We start from the raw sequence: 15,587 nt of genomic DNA, 5'->3' as shown, positions 1-15,587 counted from the left end.
TAGGGACCTGGTTCTTGCGCATGACACTCCGTCTCATGATGGTGAACAATTGTGCCAACTTTCATCAAAATCCCTCCATGCATTTAGAAGATATGCTAACCCTAACCCTAACCTAACCCTAACCCTATTTTTAGTAACAATGACCTTGACCTTGATCCGAGAAACCCCAAAATCAATCCCAAGCTACAACTTTTTCTATACACCAAGTTTCATCATGATAGCTCATTCCTAAGTTAAGTTATTGACCGGAAACCCTTTTTCTATTTTAAGTAACAGTGACCTTGACCTTGACCCCAGAAACCCCAAAATCAATCCCAGCCTTTTGTCTTGATATAAGCTACATACATACCAAGTTTTATTCAAATATCTTTACCGAAACAAAAGTTATTGACCGGAAACCCTTTTTCTATTTAAAGTAACAGTGACCTTGGCCCCAGAAACCCAAAAATCAATCCCAGCCTTTGTCTTGATATAAGCTACATACATACCAAGTTTTATTCAAATATCTTTACCGAAACAAAAGTTATTGACCGGAAACACCAGTTTGACGCCACCGCCGCCCACCCGCCCGCCCGACCGACATCTACCCCAATCTAATAACTCAGGTTTTCGTTGAAAACCTGGTTAAAAAGTAGGTCGGTAGGTCACATTCCTCATGACCAAGATTCAAACTTGATCTAAAGATCATCAAGGTTAACATTCTGACCAAGTTTCATGAAGATACAATCATAAATGTGGTCTCTAGAGTGTTAACAAGCTTTTCCTTTGATTTGACCTGGTGACCTAGTTCTTTACCCCACCTGACCCAGATTCGAACTTGACCTAAAGATCATCAACATTAACATTCTGACTAAGTTTCATGAAGATATAGTCATAAATGTGGCCTCTAGAGTGTTAACAACTTTTCCTTTGATTTGACCTGGTAACCTAGTTTTTGACCCCAGATGACCCAATATCAAGCTCGTCCAAGATTTTATTGAGATTAACATTCTACCGAGTTTCATTAAGATTGGGCCAAAATTGTGACCTCTAGAGTGTTAACAGTCAAATTGTTGATGACGGACGGACAACGGACACAGGGCGAACACAAAAGCTCACCTTTGAGCACTTTGTGCTCAGGTGAGCTAAAAACAAGAAAGTAGGTCAGTAGGTCATATTGGTGGTCACTGAAATTCAGTTTTAAGATCAGTCTGCAAAACTGTACATGTCATCCAAATTTCAAAGCTGTATCTTAAAAAACAAGAAAGCAGGTCAGTAGGTCACATTCATTGTCACTGAAAGTCAGTTTTGAGATCAGTGTGCTAAACTGTACATGTCATCCAAATTTCAAAGTTGTATCTTAAAAAACAAGAAAGCAGGTCAGTAGGTCATATTCATTGTCACTGAAAGTCAGTTTTGAGATCAGTGTGCTAAACTGTACATGTCATCCAAATTTCAAAGCTGTATCTTAAAAAACAAGAAAGCAGGTCTGTAGGTCACATTCATTGTCACTGAAAGTCAGTTTTGAGATCAGTGTGCTAAACTGTCATGTCATCCAAATTTCAAGGCTGTATCCTAAACAAGAGGGCCAAGATGGCCCTAGGTTGCTCACCTGAGAAACACACCATAACAGTGTAAACATGTTTGACCTAGTGATTTCACGGAAACAAATATTCTGACCAATTTTCATTAAGATTGGACCAAAAATGTGGTCTCTTTAGTGTAAACAAGTATTTTCTTCAATTTGAACTAGTGACCTCGTTTTTGAGCCAAGAAGACCTACATTCGAATTTGACCTAGATTTGATCAAGGCAATCATTCTGACTAAATTTCATCAACCTCAATTGAAAAATACAGCCTCTATCGCGTACAAAACATTTTTCTTTGATTTGTCTTAGCGACCTAGTTTTTGACCCTAGATCCGTATTCAAGCTCCAGCTAGATTTCATATAGACAAACATTTTGATTAAATTTCATGAAGATCCGGTGTAAAATTCAGCCCCTATTGCATACACAAGGTTTTACTTTGATTTGACATAGTGATCTAGTTTTTGACCCTGGATGACCCATATTCGAACTAGACCTAGATTTTATCAAGGCAATCATTCTGACCAAAATTCATGAAGATCAATTGAAAAATACAGACTCTATCGCATACACAAGGTTTTTCTTTGATTTGACCTAGTTACCTAGTTTTTGACCCCAGATGACCCATATTCAAAATTGTCCTAGATTTCATCAAGATAATCATTCTGACCAAAATTCATGAAGATCAATTGAAAAATACAGCCTCTATCGTATACACAATGTTTTTCTTTTATTTGACCTATTGACCTAGTGTTTGACCCAAGATGACCCATTTTCGAACTCTTCCTAGATTTCATCGAGGTAATTATTCTGACAAAATTTCATGAAGATCAGTTGAAAAATACAGCCTCTATCGCATAAACAATTTTTTTCTTTGATTTGTCCTAGTGACCTAAGTTTTTGAACCTAGATGACCTATTTTTGAACTTAGCCTACATCCCATCAAGGTAATCATTCTGACAGAATTTCATGAAGATCAGCTGAAAAATACAGCCTCTATCGCATACACAAGCTAAATGTTGACAGACGACAGACGACAGACAGACGCTAGACATCGAGCGATCACAATAACTCACCTGGTGAGCTAAAAACAAGAAAGTACGTCAGTAGGTCACCTTCTGCATGATCCAGATTCAGCCTTGACCTAGAGATCATCAAGGTTAACATTCTGACCAAGTTTCATGAAGATACAGTCATAAATGTGGCCTCTAAAATGTTAACAAGCTTTTCCTTTGATTTGACCTGGTGACCTAGTTTTTGATTCCACCTGACCCAGATTTGAACTTGACCTAAAGATCATCAGTGTTAACATTCTGACCAGGCTTCATAGAGATACTATCATAAATGTGGCCTCTAGAGTGTTAACAAGCTTTTCCTTTGATTTGACCTGGTGACCTAGTTTCTGACCCCAGAGGACCCAATATCAAACTGGTCCAAGATTTTATTGAGGGTAACATTCTGATCAATAATAAGCCCCATCCCCTAGTGGCCATGTTTTTTTATCGAAACAAAACAGCTTGAGCAATTTTGGTAAAGGGTCACCCAGGGAACATTTCTACAAAATAGTTTTGAAATCCAGCTAATAGTTTCTGAGGAGAAGATATTTAAAGATTTTCCATTCGGCTACCAAGGCAATGAGAGTTCTGTATGGATTTCAATTCTTTTGGCAATTCTGAAAGGGTGCCACCTAAAGGACCACTAAACAATCTAAACATCTAAGCTCAACCTCTCTATTAGTCTGAGAGTCTTAGGCTCAAGCATTGCCGAGTTATAAAGGCTTTTTGCTCTATGTAAAACAAGTGACCCCAGGAACAGGGCCTTTCTTCACCCCAGCGGCATTATATGAACAATATTGTTAGAAAACCACTAGACAATGCTACATACCAAATATCAAAGGGTAGGCCTTGAACTTTAAGACAAGAAGATTTTTAAAGTTTTTTTCCTATATAAGACTATGTAAAACTTGGGACCCCCAGGGCAGGGCCTCTTTTCACTCCAGGGGCATAATTTTAACACTTTTGGTAGAGGACCACAAGGCAAAGCAACTTACCAAAAATCAAAAGCCTAGGCCTTGCAGACAAGAAGGACCACTAGGCAGTGCAACATACCAAGTATCAAAAATATAAGTCTATGTAAAACTTGTGACCCCCAGGGTGAGGCCTCTTTTCACCTCAGGGGCATAATTTGAATAATCTTGGTAGAGGACCACTAGGCAAAGCAACATACCAAATATCAAAAGCTTAGGCCTTGCAATTTCAGACAAGAAGATTTTTAAAGTTTTTTTTCCAATATAATTCTATGTAAAACTTGGGACCCCGGAGCAGGGCCCCTTTTCACCCTAGGGTAATAATTTGAACAATCTTGGTAGAGGACCACAAGGCAATGCTAAATACCAAATACAGAAGGCCTAGGTCTTGTGGTTTCAGACAAGAAGATTTTTAAAGTTTTTTTCTTATATAAGTCTATGTAAAACTTGGGACCCCCGGGGCTAGCCTCTTTTCACCCCAGGGGCATAATTTGAACAATCTTCCCAGAGAACCATTAGATGATGACACACGCCAAATATCGAGGCTCTACGCCTTGCGGTTTTGGACAAGAAGATTTTTTAAAGTTTTTTCTTTCGGTCGCCATGGCAACCAGAATTCAATTCTTTCAACAATTTTGAAAGGGGGCTACCCAAGGATAATTCCTGTGAAGTTTGGTGTAGATCTGTCCAGTTGTTCTGAAGAAGATTTTTTTAGAAATTTTTGACGGATGGACGACAGACATAAATGCCAAGTTTCCTGGACAATTTTCCAGGAGATTTCAGTTTAAAACTCAGGAGATTTGATAACAAGAGCTGTCGTAGGACAGCAACGCTCGACTATTCAACAGCCTTGTCAATTGAATGAATACAAAAGTTGAATGAGGGGCATAATTTTGTAAAAATGGGAAACAGGCTTATTGAACCTGCACAGTGCTTATCAGCCTATGACAGTGGACAAGTGTGTGAAGTTTCAATCCAGTCCCATTAGTGGGTACTGAGATACCAGCTTACATATAAGAATTTAACCAAAAACTGCTAAGTTGTAAAAGGGGCATAACTTTGAAAAAATGCAAAGTAGAGTTACTGAACCTTTGCACTGCATGTCATATCATGACAGTGAACAAGTGTGTGAAGTTTCAATCCTTTCCCATTAGTGGATACTGAGATACCAGCTTACATACAAAAACTTAACCCAAAAAAATTGCTAAGTCGAAAAAGGGGGATAATTTTGAAAAAATGCAAAGTAGTCATGGGACCTGCATAGTGCATGTCAGATCATGACAGTGAACAAGTGTGTAAAGTTTCAATCCATTTCAATTAGTGGATACTGAGATACCAGCTTACATACAAAAACTTAACCCAAAAAAATTGCTAAGTCGAAAAAGGGGCAAAATTTTGAAAAAGATGCAAAGTAGAATTATGGGACCTGTACAGTGCATGTCAGATCATGACAGTGAACAAGTATGTGAAGTTTCAATCCATTCCCATTAGTGGGTACTGAGATACAAGCTTACATACAAAAACTTAACAAAATCGGGATGCCGACGCGGACGCAGACGCCTACGCACAGGTGAGTTCAATAGCTCTACTATTCTTTGAATAGTCAAGCTAAAAATCCAGGAGATTTTATCGACCAGCATTTTTAGGAAATTTTTCTGTGGAATATTAAACCGACAAATAAATTAAATCATTTTTCCTTTCTGAATTGTTTAACTGATTTGGGCAATGGTTTCAGGGATTGTAAGTTGCATTTTAAAATATTTTGAACAATAAAAGTATTTATTTAATTATTGTCATTTAATTGTAATTTAATATTGATTAAATTTACTGGCATATCTCTTCTTTTTATTTGGTGCATCCATTGAATAATCTGCAGGTCATTTAGACATTGCTAGAGTTTTAGCACATGAGCAGTAGCATAAACAGACTGGAAATAAACTCATTTCATCATTTTAGATTTATACTTAGATTTATATTTATATATATTTAGATTTTAAAAGTGCTTTTTACTCAATAAAAATAATACCATACAAAATTATAGCTGTTAAAAAAATGTTTAAACCTATCTCAAGTTGTTTTCTCACTTCTGCCATCAGTGGTAATGATGTCAAAACTCCAGTAAAGGTCAGCTCTTTTATCTGTACAATTGTATTCCTAAAATCTTTTCCACCCTCACCTCTTTATCATATTTATGTAAACATCACCACTCTCCAATTACAATAACCCAAAAATAACCCAAGGAACATACACACACCTATTTGCAGAATGTCATCAGTGGGTGACCTTGTTAAACTTTTATCATAGAATGATAAATTACGCCAGCCATAGTGTGTAATTAGTGATTTAGTTTGATACATGATACCATAAGCCTGGAATTGTGGATTTCAAGGAGAAATAATTGATTTCCATATGACCAGGAGATGAACCGAAAATCTGTGTGTTTCACGAAAGATCCGGGAGACTTGACACTCATGAACGGATGACGGACATCGAGTGGTCACAAAAGCTCACCATGAGCCTTTGGCTCAGGTGAGCTAAAAAGAAATATAGCAGTTGTTTATGAGACTATGGTCTCTACAATCATTGAACAGCCTATAGTGACTTCAAGTGCTTTCAATTACTTACATTCATAGCAACTGAACAAGCATTAAAAAATATTTGCAAATGTAGCAGAAATAAGTTATGCTGCTATACTGTTTAGTTACTACTAGAGCAGGTGCATGTATTATCGACAGTTTACAGTTATCGACAGTTCTGTAGATCTTAATTGATTTTTAAGTGAAAATAATGTCATGGAAACCCTATAATATCACAATGTACTGTAAATATATTTTATGTGTTCGTTTTGTAGTTTTTGAAAGCTAGTGTCATACTGGTGGGTGTCGATAACTATCTCTGAATTTCAGTGATGTCTACAGTTTAATATCGACATGGTCCCTATAGAATAATATTTAAAAATGTTCCAAAGTGAATATTTGAGTCGTCAAACCTCTTTTCTTATTTAAATCGAGTATAGGAAAATAGCATTTAAATGCTTACAAACCATTTTATCCCTGATTTTAGATGTCATCTCAACATAACAAGAGGTTGAAATATTCTTCCTCAAAAATGAGGGCTGCCATTGAAATATTGCGAGATGGTTTCGCTACCTTTGCATTGGCCAAGTCATTAATTGAATCAATTAAACAATTAGTGGCCAATTAATTTGTATATGTTGTCCTCGTAACCATGTGATTTGAAAGAGAGGCTAACTAGCATATCATCTGCACATTTTTTTATTAAGTAAATAGTTTTACATGAATAAGTTGAACTTAAATATATTTATTTATAAAACACTGCATAAAATTTCCAGAAAATTAAAAGGTCATATATAACTGTCAATAACTATATTTAGCTGCCGATAACTATATATAGCTGTCGATAACTATATCCAGATGTTGATAACTATGTCAACAAAGGAGATCGATTTTTTATTGTCATAATGTGGACATATCACAATAACTGGGAAATACCTTTCGAAAAGGCAATCAAAAACCGCTTTACATAATAGGGTAGATACTACAAGAAGTAAACAAAGAACGTAATTTGTGTAATTCTAATTAGATTAACCTGTCGATAACTGTGTCACTGCTCTAATATCAAATTTAGACAAGAGCTCGTCGAACACGAAATGCCCCCCTTGATGCATTTAGTAACTGCACAAGGAACAGAAATTATATGCTTACTGTAAACAAAAGTACTACCATTCTGGTTTAATCTGACCTTGACCTTTAACCTATTAACCTAACAAGAGATTACAGATTGATCTTGGCGCCATCCACTGAGCCATTTTTGAATGTTCCAAATTTCAAGACTAGCTCAAGGTCAAAATCAAAGTCAAATTTCATTTAGGTACAAAACAATGTGTATGTGGTCCAAATTTGAAAGCGGTGGCTTGAGAAATGTGAAAGCAGGTCACTAGATCAATTTCAAGGTAAAGTTCATTTCGGTAAACAGAACTATGCATGTGCTACAAATTTGGAGGCTGTAGCTTGAGAAATGTGAAATTAGGTAATAGATAAAAATCAATGTAAAATTTCAATTCAGAACACAAAAATATGCATGCAGTCCAAATTTGAAGCCTGTACCTTCAAAAATGTGAAAGTAGGTCACTAGGTCAATCTTAAGATCAAAGTTCATTTCGGTACACAAAACTATGCATGTGGTTCAAATTTGAAGGTCAAAATCAAGGTCAAATTTTATTTCGGAACACTTAACTATGCAAGTGGTCAAAATTTGAAGCCTGTACCTTCAGAAATGTGAAAGTAGGTCACTAGGTCAATCTCAAGATCAAAGTTCATTTCAGTACACAAAAGTATGCTTGTGTTTCAAATTTGAAGGCTGTAGCTTGAGAAATGTGAAACTAGGTCACTAGGTCAAAATCAAGGTCAAATTTTATTTAGGAACAAAAAACTATGCAAGTGGTCCAAATTTGAAACCTGTACCTTCAAAAATGTGAAAGTAGGTCACTAGGTCAATAACAAGGTCAAAGTTTTTTTCAGTACACAAACCTATGTATGTGGTCCAAATTTGAAGGCTGTAGGTACAGAAATGTGAAAGTAGGTCACTAGGTCAAGATCAAGGTCAACTCATGTCAAGGTTCATCTTGCCACTCAAAACTGTACATGTGGCCCAAATTTGAATGATGTAAGTTATGGACATGAAGATTCTAAGTTTTTCCCTATATAAGTCTATATGAACCATTTGACCTCTGAGGCAGGGCCATATTTGACCCGAGAGGGATAACTTGAACAAACTTGGTAGAGAACCACTAAATGATGCTACATTACAAAATACCAAAGCCATAGACTTTGCGGTTTGGACAAGAAGATTTTCAAAGTTTTTCCCTATATAAGTATATGTAAACCATGTGACCCCCTGGGTGGAGCCATATTTGACCCTAGGGGAATAATTTGAATAATCTTAGTAGAGGATCACTAGATGATGTCATATACAAAATATCAAAGCCCTAGGCCCTGTGGTTTTGGACAAGAGGTTTTTCAAATTTTTTTCCTATATAAGTCTATATAAACCATGTGACCCTAGGGGTGGGGCCATATTTGACCCCAGGGAAATAATCTGAACAATCTTGGTAGAGGACCACTAGATTTTGCTACATACCAAATATCAAAGCCCTAGGCCCTATGGTTTTGGACAAGAAGATCAGAAACCATTTAACTGTTCCTGGCCAATGTGACCTTGACTTTCGACCTAATGATCTCAAAATCAATAGGGGTCATCTGCTGGTCATGGCCAACCTAACTATCAATTTTCCTGACACTAAGCCCAAGCGTTCTTGAGTTATTGCCTGGAAACCATTTTACTGTTCCTGGTCACTGTGACCTTGACCTTTGACATACTGATCTCAAAATCAATAGGGATCACCTGCTGGTCATGACCAACCTCCCTATCAACTTTCGTGACCCTAGGCCTAAGCGTTCTTGAGTTATCATCCAGAAACTGTTTTACTGTTCAGGGTCATTGTGACCTTGACCTTTGACATACTGACCTCAAAATCAATAGGGGTCACCTGCTGGTCATGACCAACCTCCCTATCAACTTTCGTGACCCTAGGCCTAAGCGTTCTCGAGTTATCATCCGGAAACTGTTTTACTGCTCAGGGTCACTGTGACCTTGACCTTTAACATACTGACCTCAAAATCAATAGGGGTCATCTGCTGGTCATTACCAACCTCCCTATCAACTTTCATGATCCTAGGCCAAAGCGTTCTTGAGTTATCATCCGGAAACGGATAGGTCTACATTCCGACCGACCGACCGACCGACCGACATCTGCAAAACAATATACCCCTCCTTTTTCAAAGGGGGGCATAAAAATTGGTCGAAAGGGTATTCGCTCAGTTGTAGTCCAAGTCAGTCTGAACATGTCAATCAAACACTAAGCATTATGCAAATGATGTTAGCAAATTTAATATTCTTTCCAATGAATTAAATCAAACTAACTTTAGTCAGGGCACTATGACTACCTGTAAAAATAGCTTAGACTAAAGAGCTCTGTGGGAAACAATGTTTTCAATCCTACAAACTGTTACCTTCTCCTCTGCTTGTGTCTGTGTACTTGTACTTGACTCTGGCTTTGCCTTCTCTCTTGTTGGTTTTGTCACCTCTGTACCAGCTTCTGTTTGTTCACCCTCTACTCCCTCTATTTTCACCTCTTGTGATGTTCGCTCACCCTCTCCCTCCTTAGGTTTCTCTCTCTGTTACGGAAAAATTTTCCTTATTCTAATACTTTACTATTAAACAGTAACAGAATACAATCCTGTATGAACATGCAATTAACAGAAAGTGTGCTACTTAAAAAAATTAGTTATACAATTCATTTTCAATCTTGTTTAGTATCTGTATGAAACAACACCATTAGAGTTTTTATAAACATTTACCACCAAGTACAGTACATTTTAGTAACCATGATAAAAGGCAAGGGCCAAAATTATGATTGCCTTTAAGGCCAGTTTACAGGGGTATTTTTTTTCAAATGAAATAAGGCCAAATATTGGGAGACAAAAATTCCTTCATTATGGAGGGGTTCTGGTTTAGAGGAGTTTCACTGCATATACATTTTATTACAATCACATATTTCCATGAAAGAATCATATACCTCCTTCACTTCCATGTCTTCAGGTTTCTTCAGTTTTTCTTGATCTACGTACTCCTGATCTTGCTGAATGAGAGATACCTGTTTTGGTTCCTTCTTCTCAATATCTGATGGTTTTGGCGGGAACAATGTGTCCACAGGCTCAGACAAGAGCTTACTGGTCAAAATCTTGGCAGTTTTAATCCAGTCATCACATTCATGCTGTAGAACAGGCAGAATGAGTACAAAAATATGTTTATATTGATAAATCCAAGCACTTAAGGTCCTGAAAGTCCCAAGAATAGCAGTGGAAGAATTAACGTGTGAGCTGCTTGGGAAATATGAAGTGCAAGGAAACTAAACTTGATGGCAATGATTGCAGAGGCAGTAAAGCAGTGAATATAAATAAGCTACAAATACAAGTCAAGCAAAACAAGAGCTCATAGAACACGAAATGCCCCCCTTCATGCATTCAGTAATTTGTCATGCAGTGATATTAGTGTTTAAAACTTTCAAATAATTTGTTTTAAAAATGTTTAAAAATGGTTGTATATGTAAAAACTCGAACTTTGTCAATAATTTTAAAAGAACTAAAAGAATTTACATGCTGTCATTATAAAAATGTTTTATTTCTTACTAAACATTGATAAGATCTTGCAGTGTCAAACTAATTGCTATTATACGTTTGTTAATGGTCTTATTGCATTTTATTATATAATCTTAATATCTGTTCAGTAAGATAATAATCTTTTGACACGCAAAGACAAAGGTCCCTGGTCACGTGAAATCACGTGAAATCTCACTAAGTATCGCAGTATGTGAGATTTGTTGCTAGGGGACATGTAGGTTTCCTGCAATATCATTCGTTAATATTATTGTTGTCATGAACCTCATAAAAGTCAATGATAACAGTAGACAGGAGAATTTTACCTACGAAATAAGAAGGACATAAGGTATACTTCTGTGTTTCATGTCGAGATATCCAGCAAGATAATTACAAAGTTTTGATTAATTTAATTGTGTTCATAGAAATTATTGTTATTATGTGGACATCCATATATTGTTGTTGAAAACTGAATAAAAGAAGAAACAGAATCTGGATTTTTCTAATTCCTCAATTAAGTGGACTTGAAACAAATAATAAATAATAAAAAACTGACTCTGAGCTAAAAATATTCCCCAAAGAAATTTCACGTAACACGCGCAGCCTAACAAATTGCACAAGGAACAGAAATTATTTGGTCACTGTACACAAAAGTTCTACTGTTCTGGGTCAATGTGGCCTTGACTTTTGACCTATTGAACTCAAAACCAATAGGGGTCATCTGCTGGTCCTGATCAACCTCCCTCTGGGTTCCCACAAAGCAGAGAAAATAAAATTCCCTGACTTTTCCCTGACTAACTTCCAATTTTCCTTTACCAAAACAAGCTTAACTTGTCATCTATTGTAAATGTTGGCCTACATTTTACTACTGTGTCAGTTCAGATGAATGTAAGACATTCTGTGAAAATTTGTCCTTTTCATACATTTTTTTCTGTAGAAAAGGCATTTTTCACTTAATTTATGGGGTAGTCCACTTGCAGACTTAATAGCACATGTATGTTGCAATAAAAAGTTGTTTATTTCTTTTACATTACCGTAGTTGAGTTTGCATTGTACAAATAATAATTAAAGATCTGATGTCAAATTATTTATAGCATTTGTTTATTTTCAAAAGTTGAAAACTCCTGAACTCGGTGAATATAGTCAATAGTATTCAGCTTAAATACCTCAAAATATCAGTATTAAATGACTGAATGTATTTACATGTTTCTATTATATGCTGATTTATATTTCCAGTTGGAGCAAACTTTACTTGCACCTTTTATATGTACAACAGTAGTTGTGTTTTAATTTCTTTTCTGTTAAACTTTCAATTTTTAATTGCTCAATATTAGATGTGAAGCTATGATGCCAAATATGTCCTAATTTCTACCCAAATTATGTGATTTGTTTGCATCATAATTTCTACCTCTCTTAATTTTCAGTTTTTCTCTGTTAACTGAATTCTAAAGTATTACAGGGTAAAATTAAGATGCTGCAAAAATGGTCTTTTACTTTTAACAAAATCCACCACTAATAACTATTCAAACTATATTCAACACTGAACTTCCATAAACACTGAAACAGAATGGTGTGTAATAAGCTTTCCCAAGTAACTTTTCCATACAAGCAAAAATACAAAAAAGAATAGTTTTATTTTGGCTTTTGTGATAATATAAAGAAATAACTATGCAACTATGCTGGACTACACAGTTCATAGCACTGATACAACATTTTACTCTGCCAGGCAAACAGAAAGGATATATGAGCTTGCTTAACAGAATTATGTTCTACAATTTTAACTAGAAGGTGCTTTTTTTTTCACAAAACATATGTCTCCCCCTATGTATACCATTAGCTCTGGCAGCCATTTTGTAGAGCGAAGTGGAACGTGTCGGCGATATGCACAACTAGGCTTGGTACTGATCATTTCTGTGAAGTTTCGTCGAAATCCAGCCAGCAAGCCCAGTAAGATTTTTCTGTTTTTAGCTCTGGTGGCCATTTTGTGCAGCGAAGCAGAACATACCAGCGATATGCACAACTAGGCATGGTACTGATCACTCCTGTGAAGTTTTGTAGAAATCCAGCCAGCAGTTTGACCTGTGAAAGCTGGACAAGATTTTTCTATTTTTAGCTCTGGTGGCCATTTTGTGCAGTAAAACGCAATATGCACAACTAGGCTTGGTACTGATCACTCCTGTGAAGTTTTGTCAAAATCCTGCCAGCAGTTTGACCTGTGAAAGGTGGATAAAATTTTTCTATTTTTAGCTCTGGTGGTCCTTTTTGTGATGCGAAGCGGAATATGCCAGTGATGTGGACAACTAGGCTTGGTACTGATCACTCCTATGAAGTTTCGTCGAAATCCGGCCAGCAGTTTGACCTGTGAAAGCCGGACAAGCTTAATGTGGACGGACAGACGGATGGCAAAGGCAAAACCAATATGTCTCCCCCATGTATTATCATTATATTATATTATTATACCAGATTTATATAGCGCCTTTTTCATGACAAGAGGGTCATGATGACCCTGGATCGCTCACCTGAGTAATATGAGCTACATGTTTCAAATGTCAAACTGATGATAAAATATTAAGAAAGTCAGTAGGTCACATTCTTGATCAATGAAATTCAGTTTTACGATTTGTGTGCAAAACAGTGTATGTCATCAAAATTTCAAGGCTGTATCTTAAAAAACAAGAAAGTAGGTCAGTAGGTCAAGGTCACAGTCAAGTGACATCATATTACTTGGGGTAATTCAGGTAATTATAATTAAACAGTCTTGGAAATAGGATCAGATGATTTTTTAAGTATTTTTCCTATATAACTCACAGAATAACTAAGTGACCCCAGGGCGGGGCCTCTTTTAATCCCAGGGGCATAATTTGAACAATTTTGGTAGAAGACTACTAGACAATGCATCATACCAAATATCAAAAGCCTAGGTCATGTGGTTTCAGACAAGAAGATTTTTAAAGCTTTTTCCTATATAAGTCTATGTAAAACTTGGGACCCCCGAGGCGGGGCCACATTTGACCCTAGGGGGATAATTTGAACATTCTTGGTAGAGGGACACTAGATGATGCTACATACCAAATATCAAAGCCCTAGGCCATGACTTGTGGTTTTGTACAAGAAGATTTTCAAAGTTTTCCCTATATAAGTTTATATAAACCATGTGACCCCCGGGGCGGGGCCATATTTGACCCTAGGGGGATAATTTGAAAAATCTTGGTAGAGGACCACTAGATGATGCTACATACCAAATATCAAAGCCCTAGGCCATGTGGTTTTGTACAAGAAGATTTTCAAAGTTTTCCCTATATAAGTCTTTATAAACCATGTGACCCCCGGGGTTGGGCCATATTTGATCCTAGGGGGATAATTTGAACAACTTTGGTAGAGGACCACTAGATGATGCTACACACCAGATATCAAAGCCCTAGGCCCTGTGGTTTTGGACAAGAAGATTTTTAAAGTTTTTCCTTTCGGCTGCCATGGCAACCAGAGTTCTGCATGGAATTCAATTCTTTGAACAATTCTGAAAGGGGGCCACCCAAGGATCATTTCTGTGAAGTTTAGTGTAATTCTGCCCAGTGGTTTTCAAGAAGAAGATTTTTTTAGAAACTGTTGACGGACGACGCACTACGGACGACGGACATCAAGCGGTCACAATAGCTCACCTTGTCACTTCATGACAGGTGAGCTAATAAGAACGTTCAGAGGCGCTTTACATACGCCTACACAGGGTGCGAAATTCATCCTCTACTAGTACAGACAGAGCGATCAGACCAGAGGGACAGAGTGAGATAAAGCCCCCAGAACAGACAGAGAGAAATCATTTTAGATACAGGCATGTCTGGCTAACTTAGCCTAGCTCTTTGCGAATAGATAGTCTGGTTCTTTAACATGCCCAGTGTATAGCACCGATACACGCGAAGCCGTCTTTCCTGGGAAGAACCAGTACAGGCCTCTTAGTTAGGTGGGAGACACTCAAGAGCATCTCTGAAATTTCAAGTGCCTAAACCGGGATTCGAACTCCGTACCTCTGGAATGACAGTCAAGCGTGTTACCACTAGACCATCGGCCCACCAAAGGTGAAAGCTTGACCTCTTTATTGGGGGAGACATAATTCTATTAAAACAAGAGCTTGTAGAACACGAAATGCACCCCCCCCCCCCCCACCCCCTTGATGCATTTCAGTAACTGCACAAGGAACAGAAATTATTTGGTCACTGTATACACAAAAGTTCTATTGTTCAGTGTCAATGTGACCTTGACCTTTGACCTATTGACCTCAAAATCAATAGGGGTCATCTGCCGGTCCTGATCAACCTCCCTATTAAGTTTTGTGATCCTATGCCCAAGCATTCTCAGGTTATCGTCCAGAAACGGTTTAACTGTTCCATGTCAATGTGACCTTCACCTTTGACCTACTGACCTAAAAATGAATAGGTGTCATCTGCTGGTCATTACCAACCTCCCTATCAAGTTTTGTGATCCTTGTCCCAAAGGTTCTCAAGTTATTGTCCGGAAAAGGTCTAACTGTTCTGGATGACTATGACCTTGACCTCTGACCTACTGACCTAAAAATCAATAGGGGTCATTTGCTGGTCATGATTAACTTCCCTGTCAAATTTCATAAAACTAGGCCTAAGCGTTCTTGAATTATCATCTGGAAACCGTTTAACTGTTCCAGGTCACTGTGACCTTGACCTTTGACTTACTGACCTCAAAATCAATAGGGGTCATCTGCTGGTCATGACCAACCTCCCTATCAA

The 15,587-nt window shown here is 37.3% G+C and overlaps 1 protein-coding gene across 1 annotated transcript in view; it reads right to left on the bottom strand.

Annotated features, from left to right (window-relative positions):
* The window catches only part of LOC123563858 (axonemal dynein light chain domain-containing protein 1-like), a 168,961-nt gene that overhangs the window by 17,314 nt on the left and 136,060 nt on the right, over positions 1 to 15,587 (bottom strand). The window contains exons 24-25 of the mRNA XM_053524238.1: positions 10,251 to 10,448; positions 9,685 to 9,849 (exon numbers count right to left, since the gene is read on the bottom strand). Coding sequence (XP_053380213.1) covers positions 9,685 to 9,849; positions 10,251 to 10,448 — 363 coding nt within the window. The remainder of the gene's footprint in view (positions 1 to 9,684; positions 9,850 to 10,250; positions 10,449 to 15,587) is intronic.

This window comes from Mercenaria mercenaria, chromosome 15 (genome assembly GCF_021730395.1).
Source record: "Mercenaria mercenaria strain notata chromosome 15, MADL_Memer_1, whole genome shotgun sequence".
In the NCBI taxonomy this organism is placed as follows: Eukaryota; Metazoa; Mollusca; class Bivalvia; order Venerida; family Veneridae; genus Mercenaria; species Mercenaria mercenaria.
The sequence above is the reverse complement of the archived record's forward strand: the minus strand, read 5'-3'. Positions and strand labels throughout refer to the sequence as shown.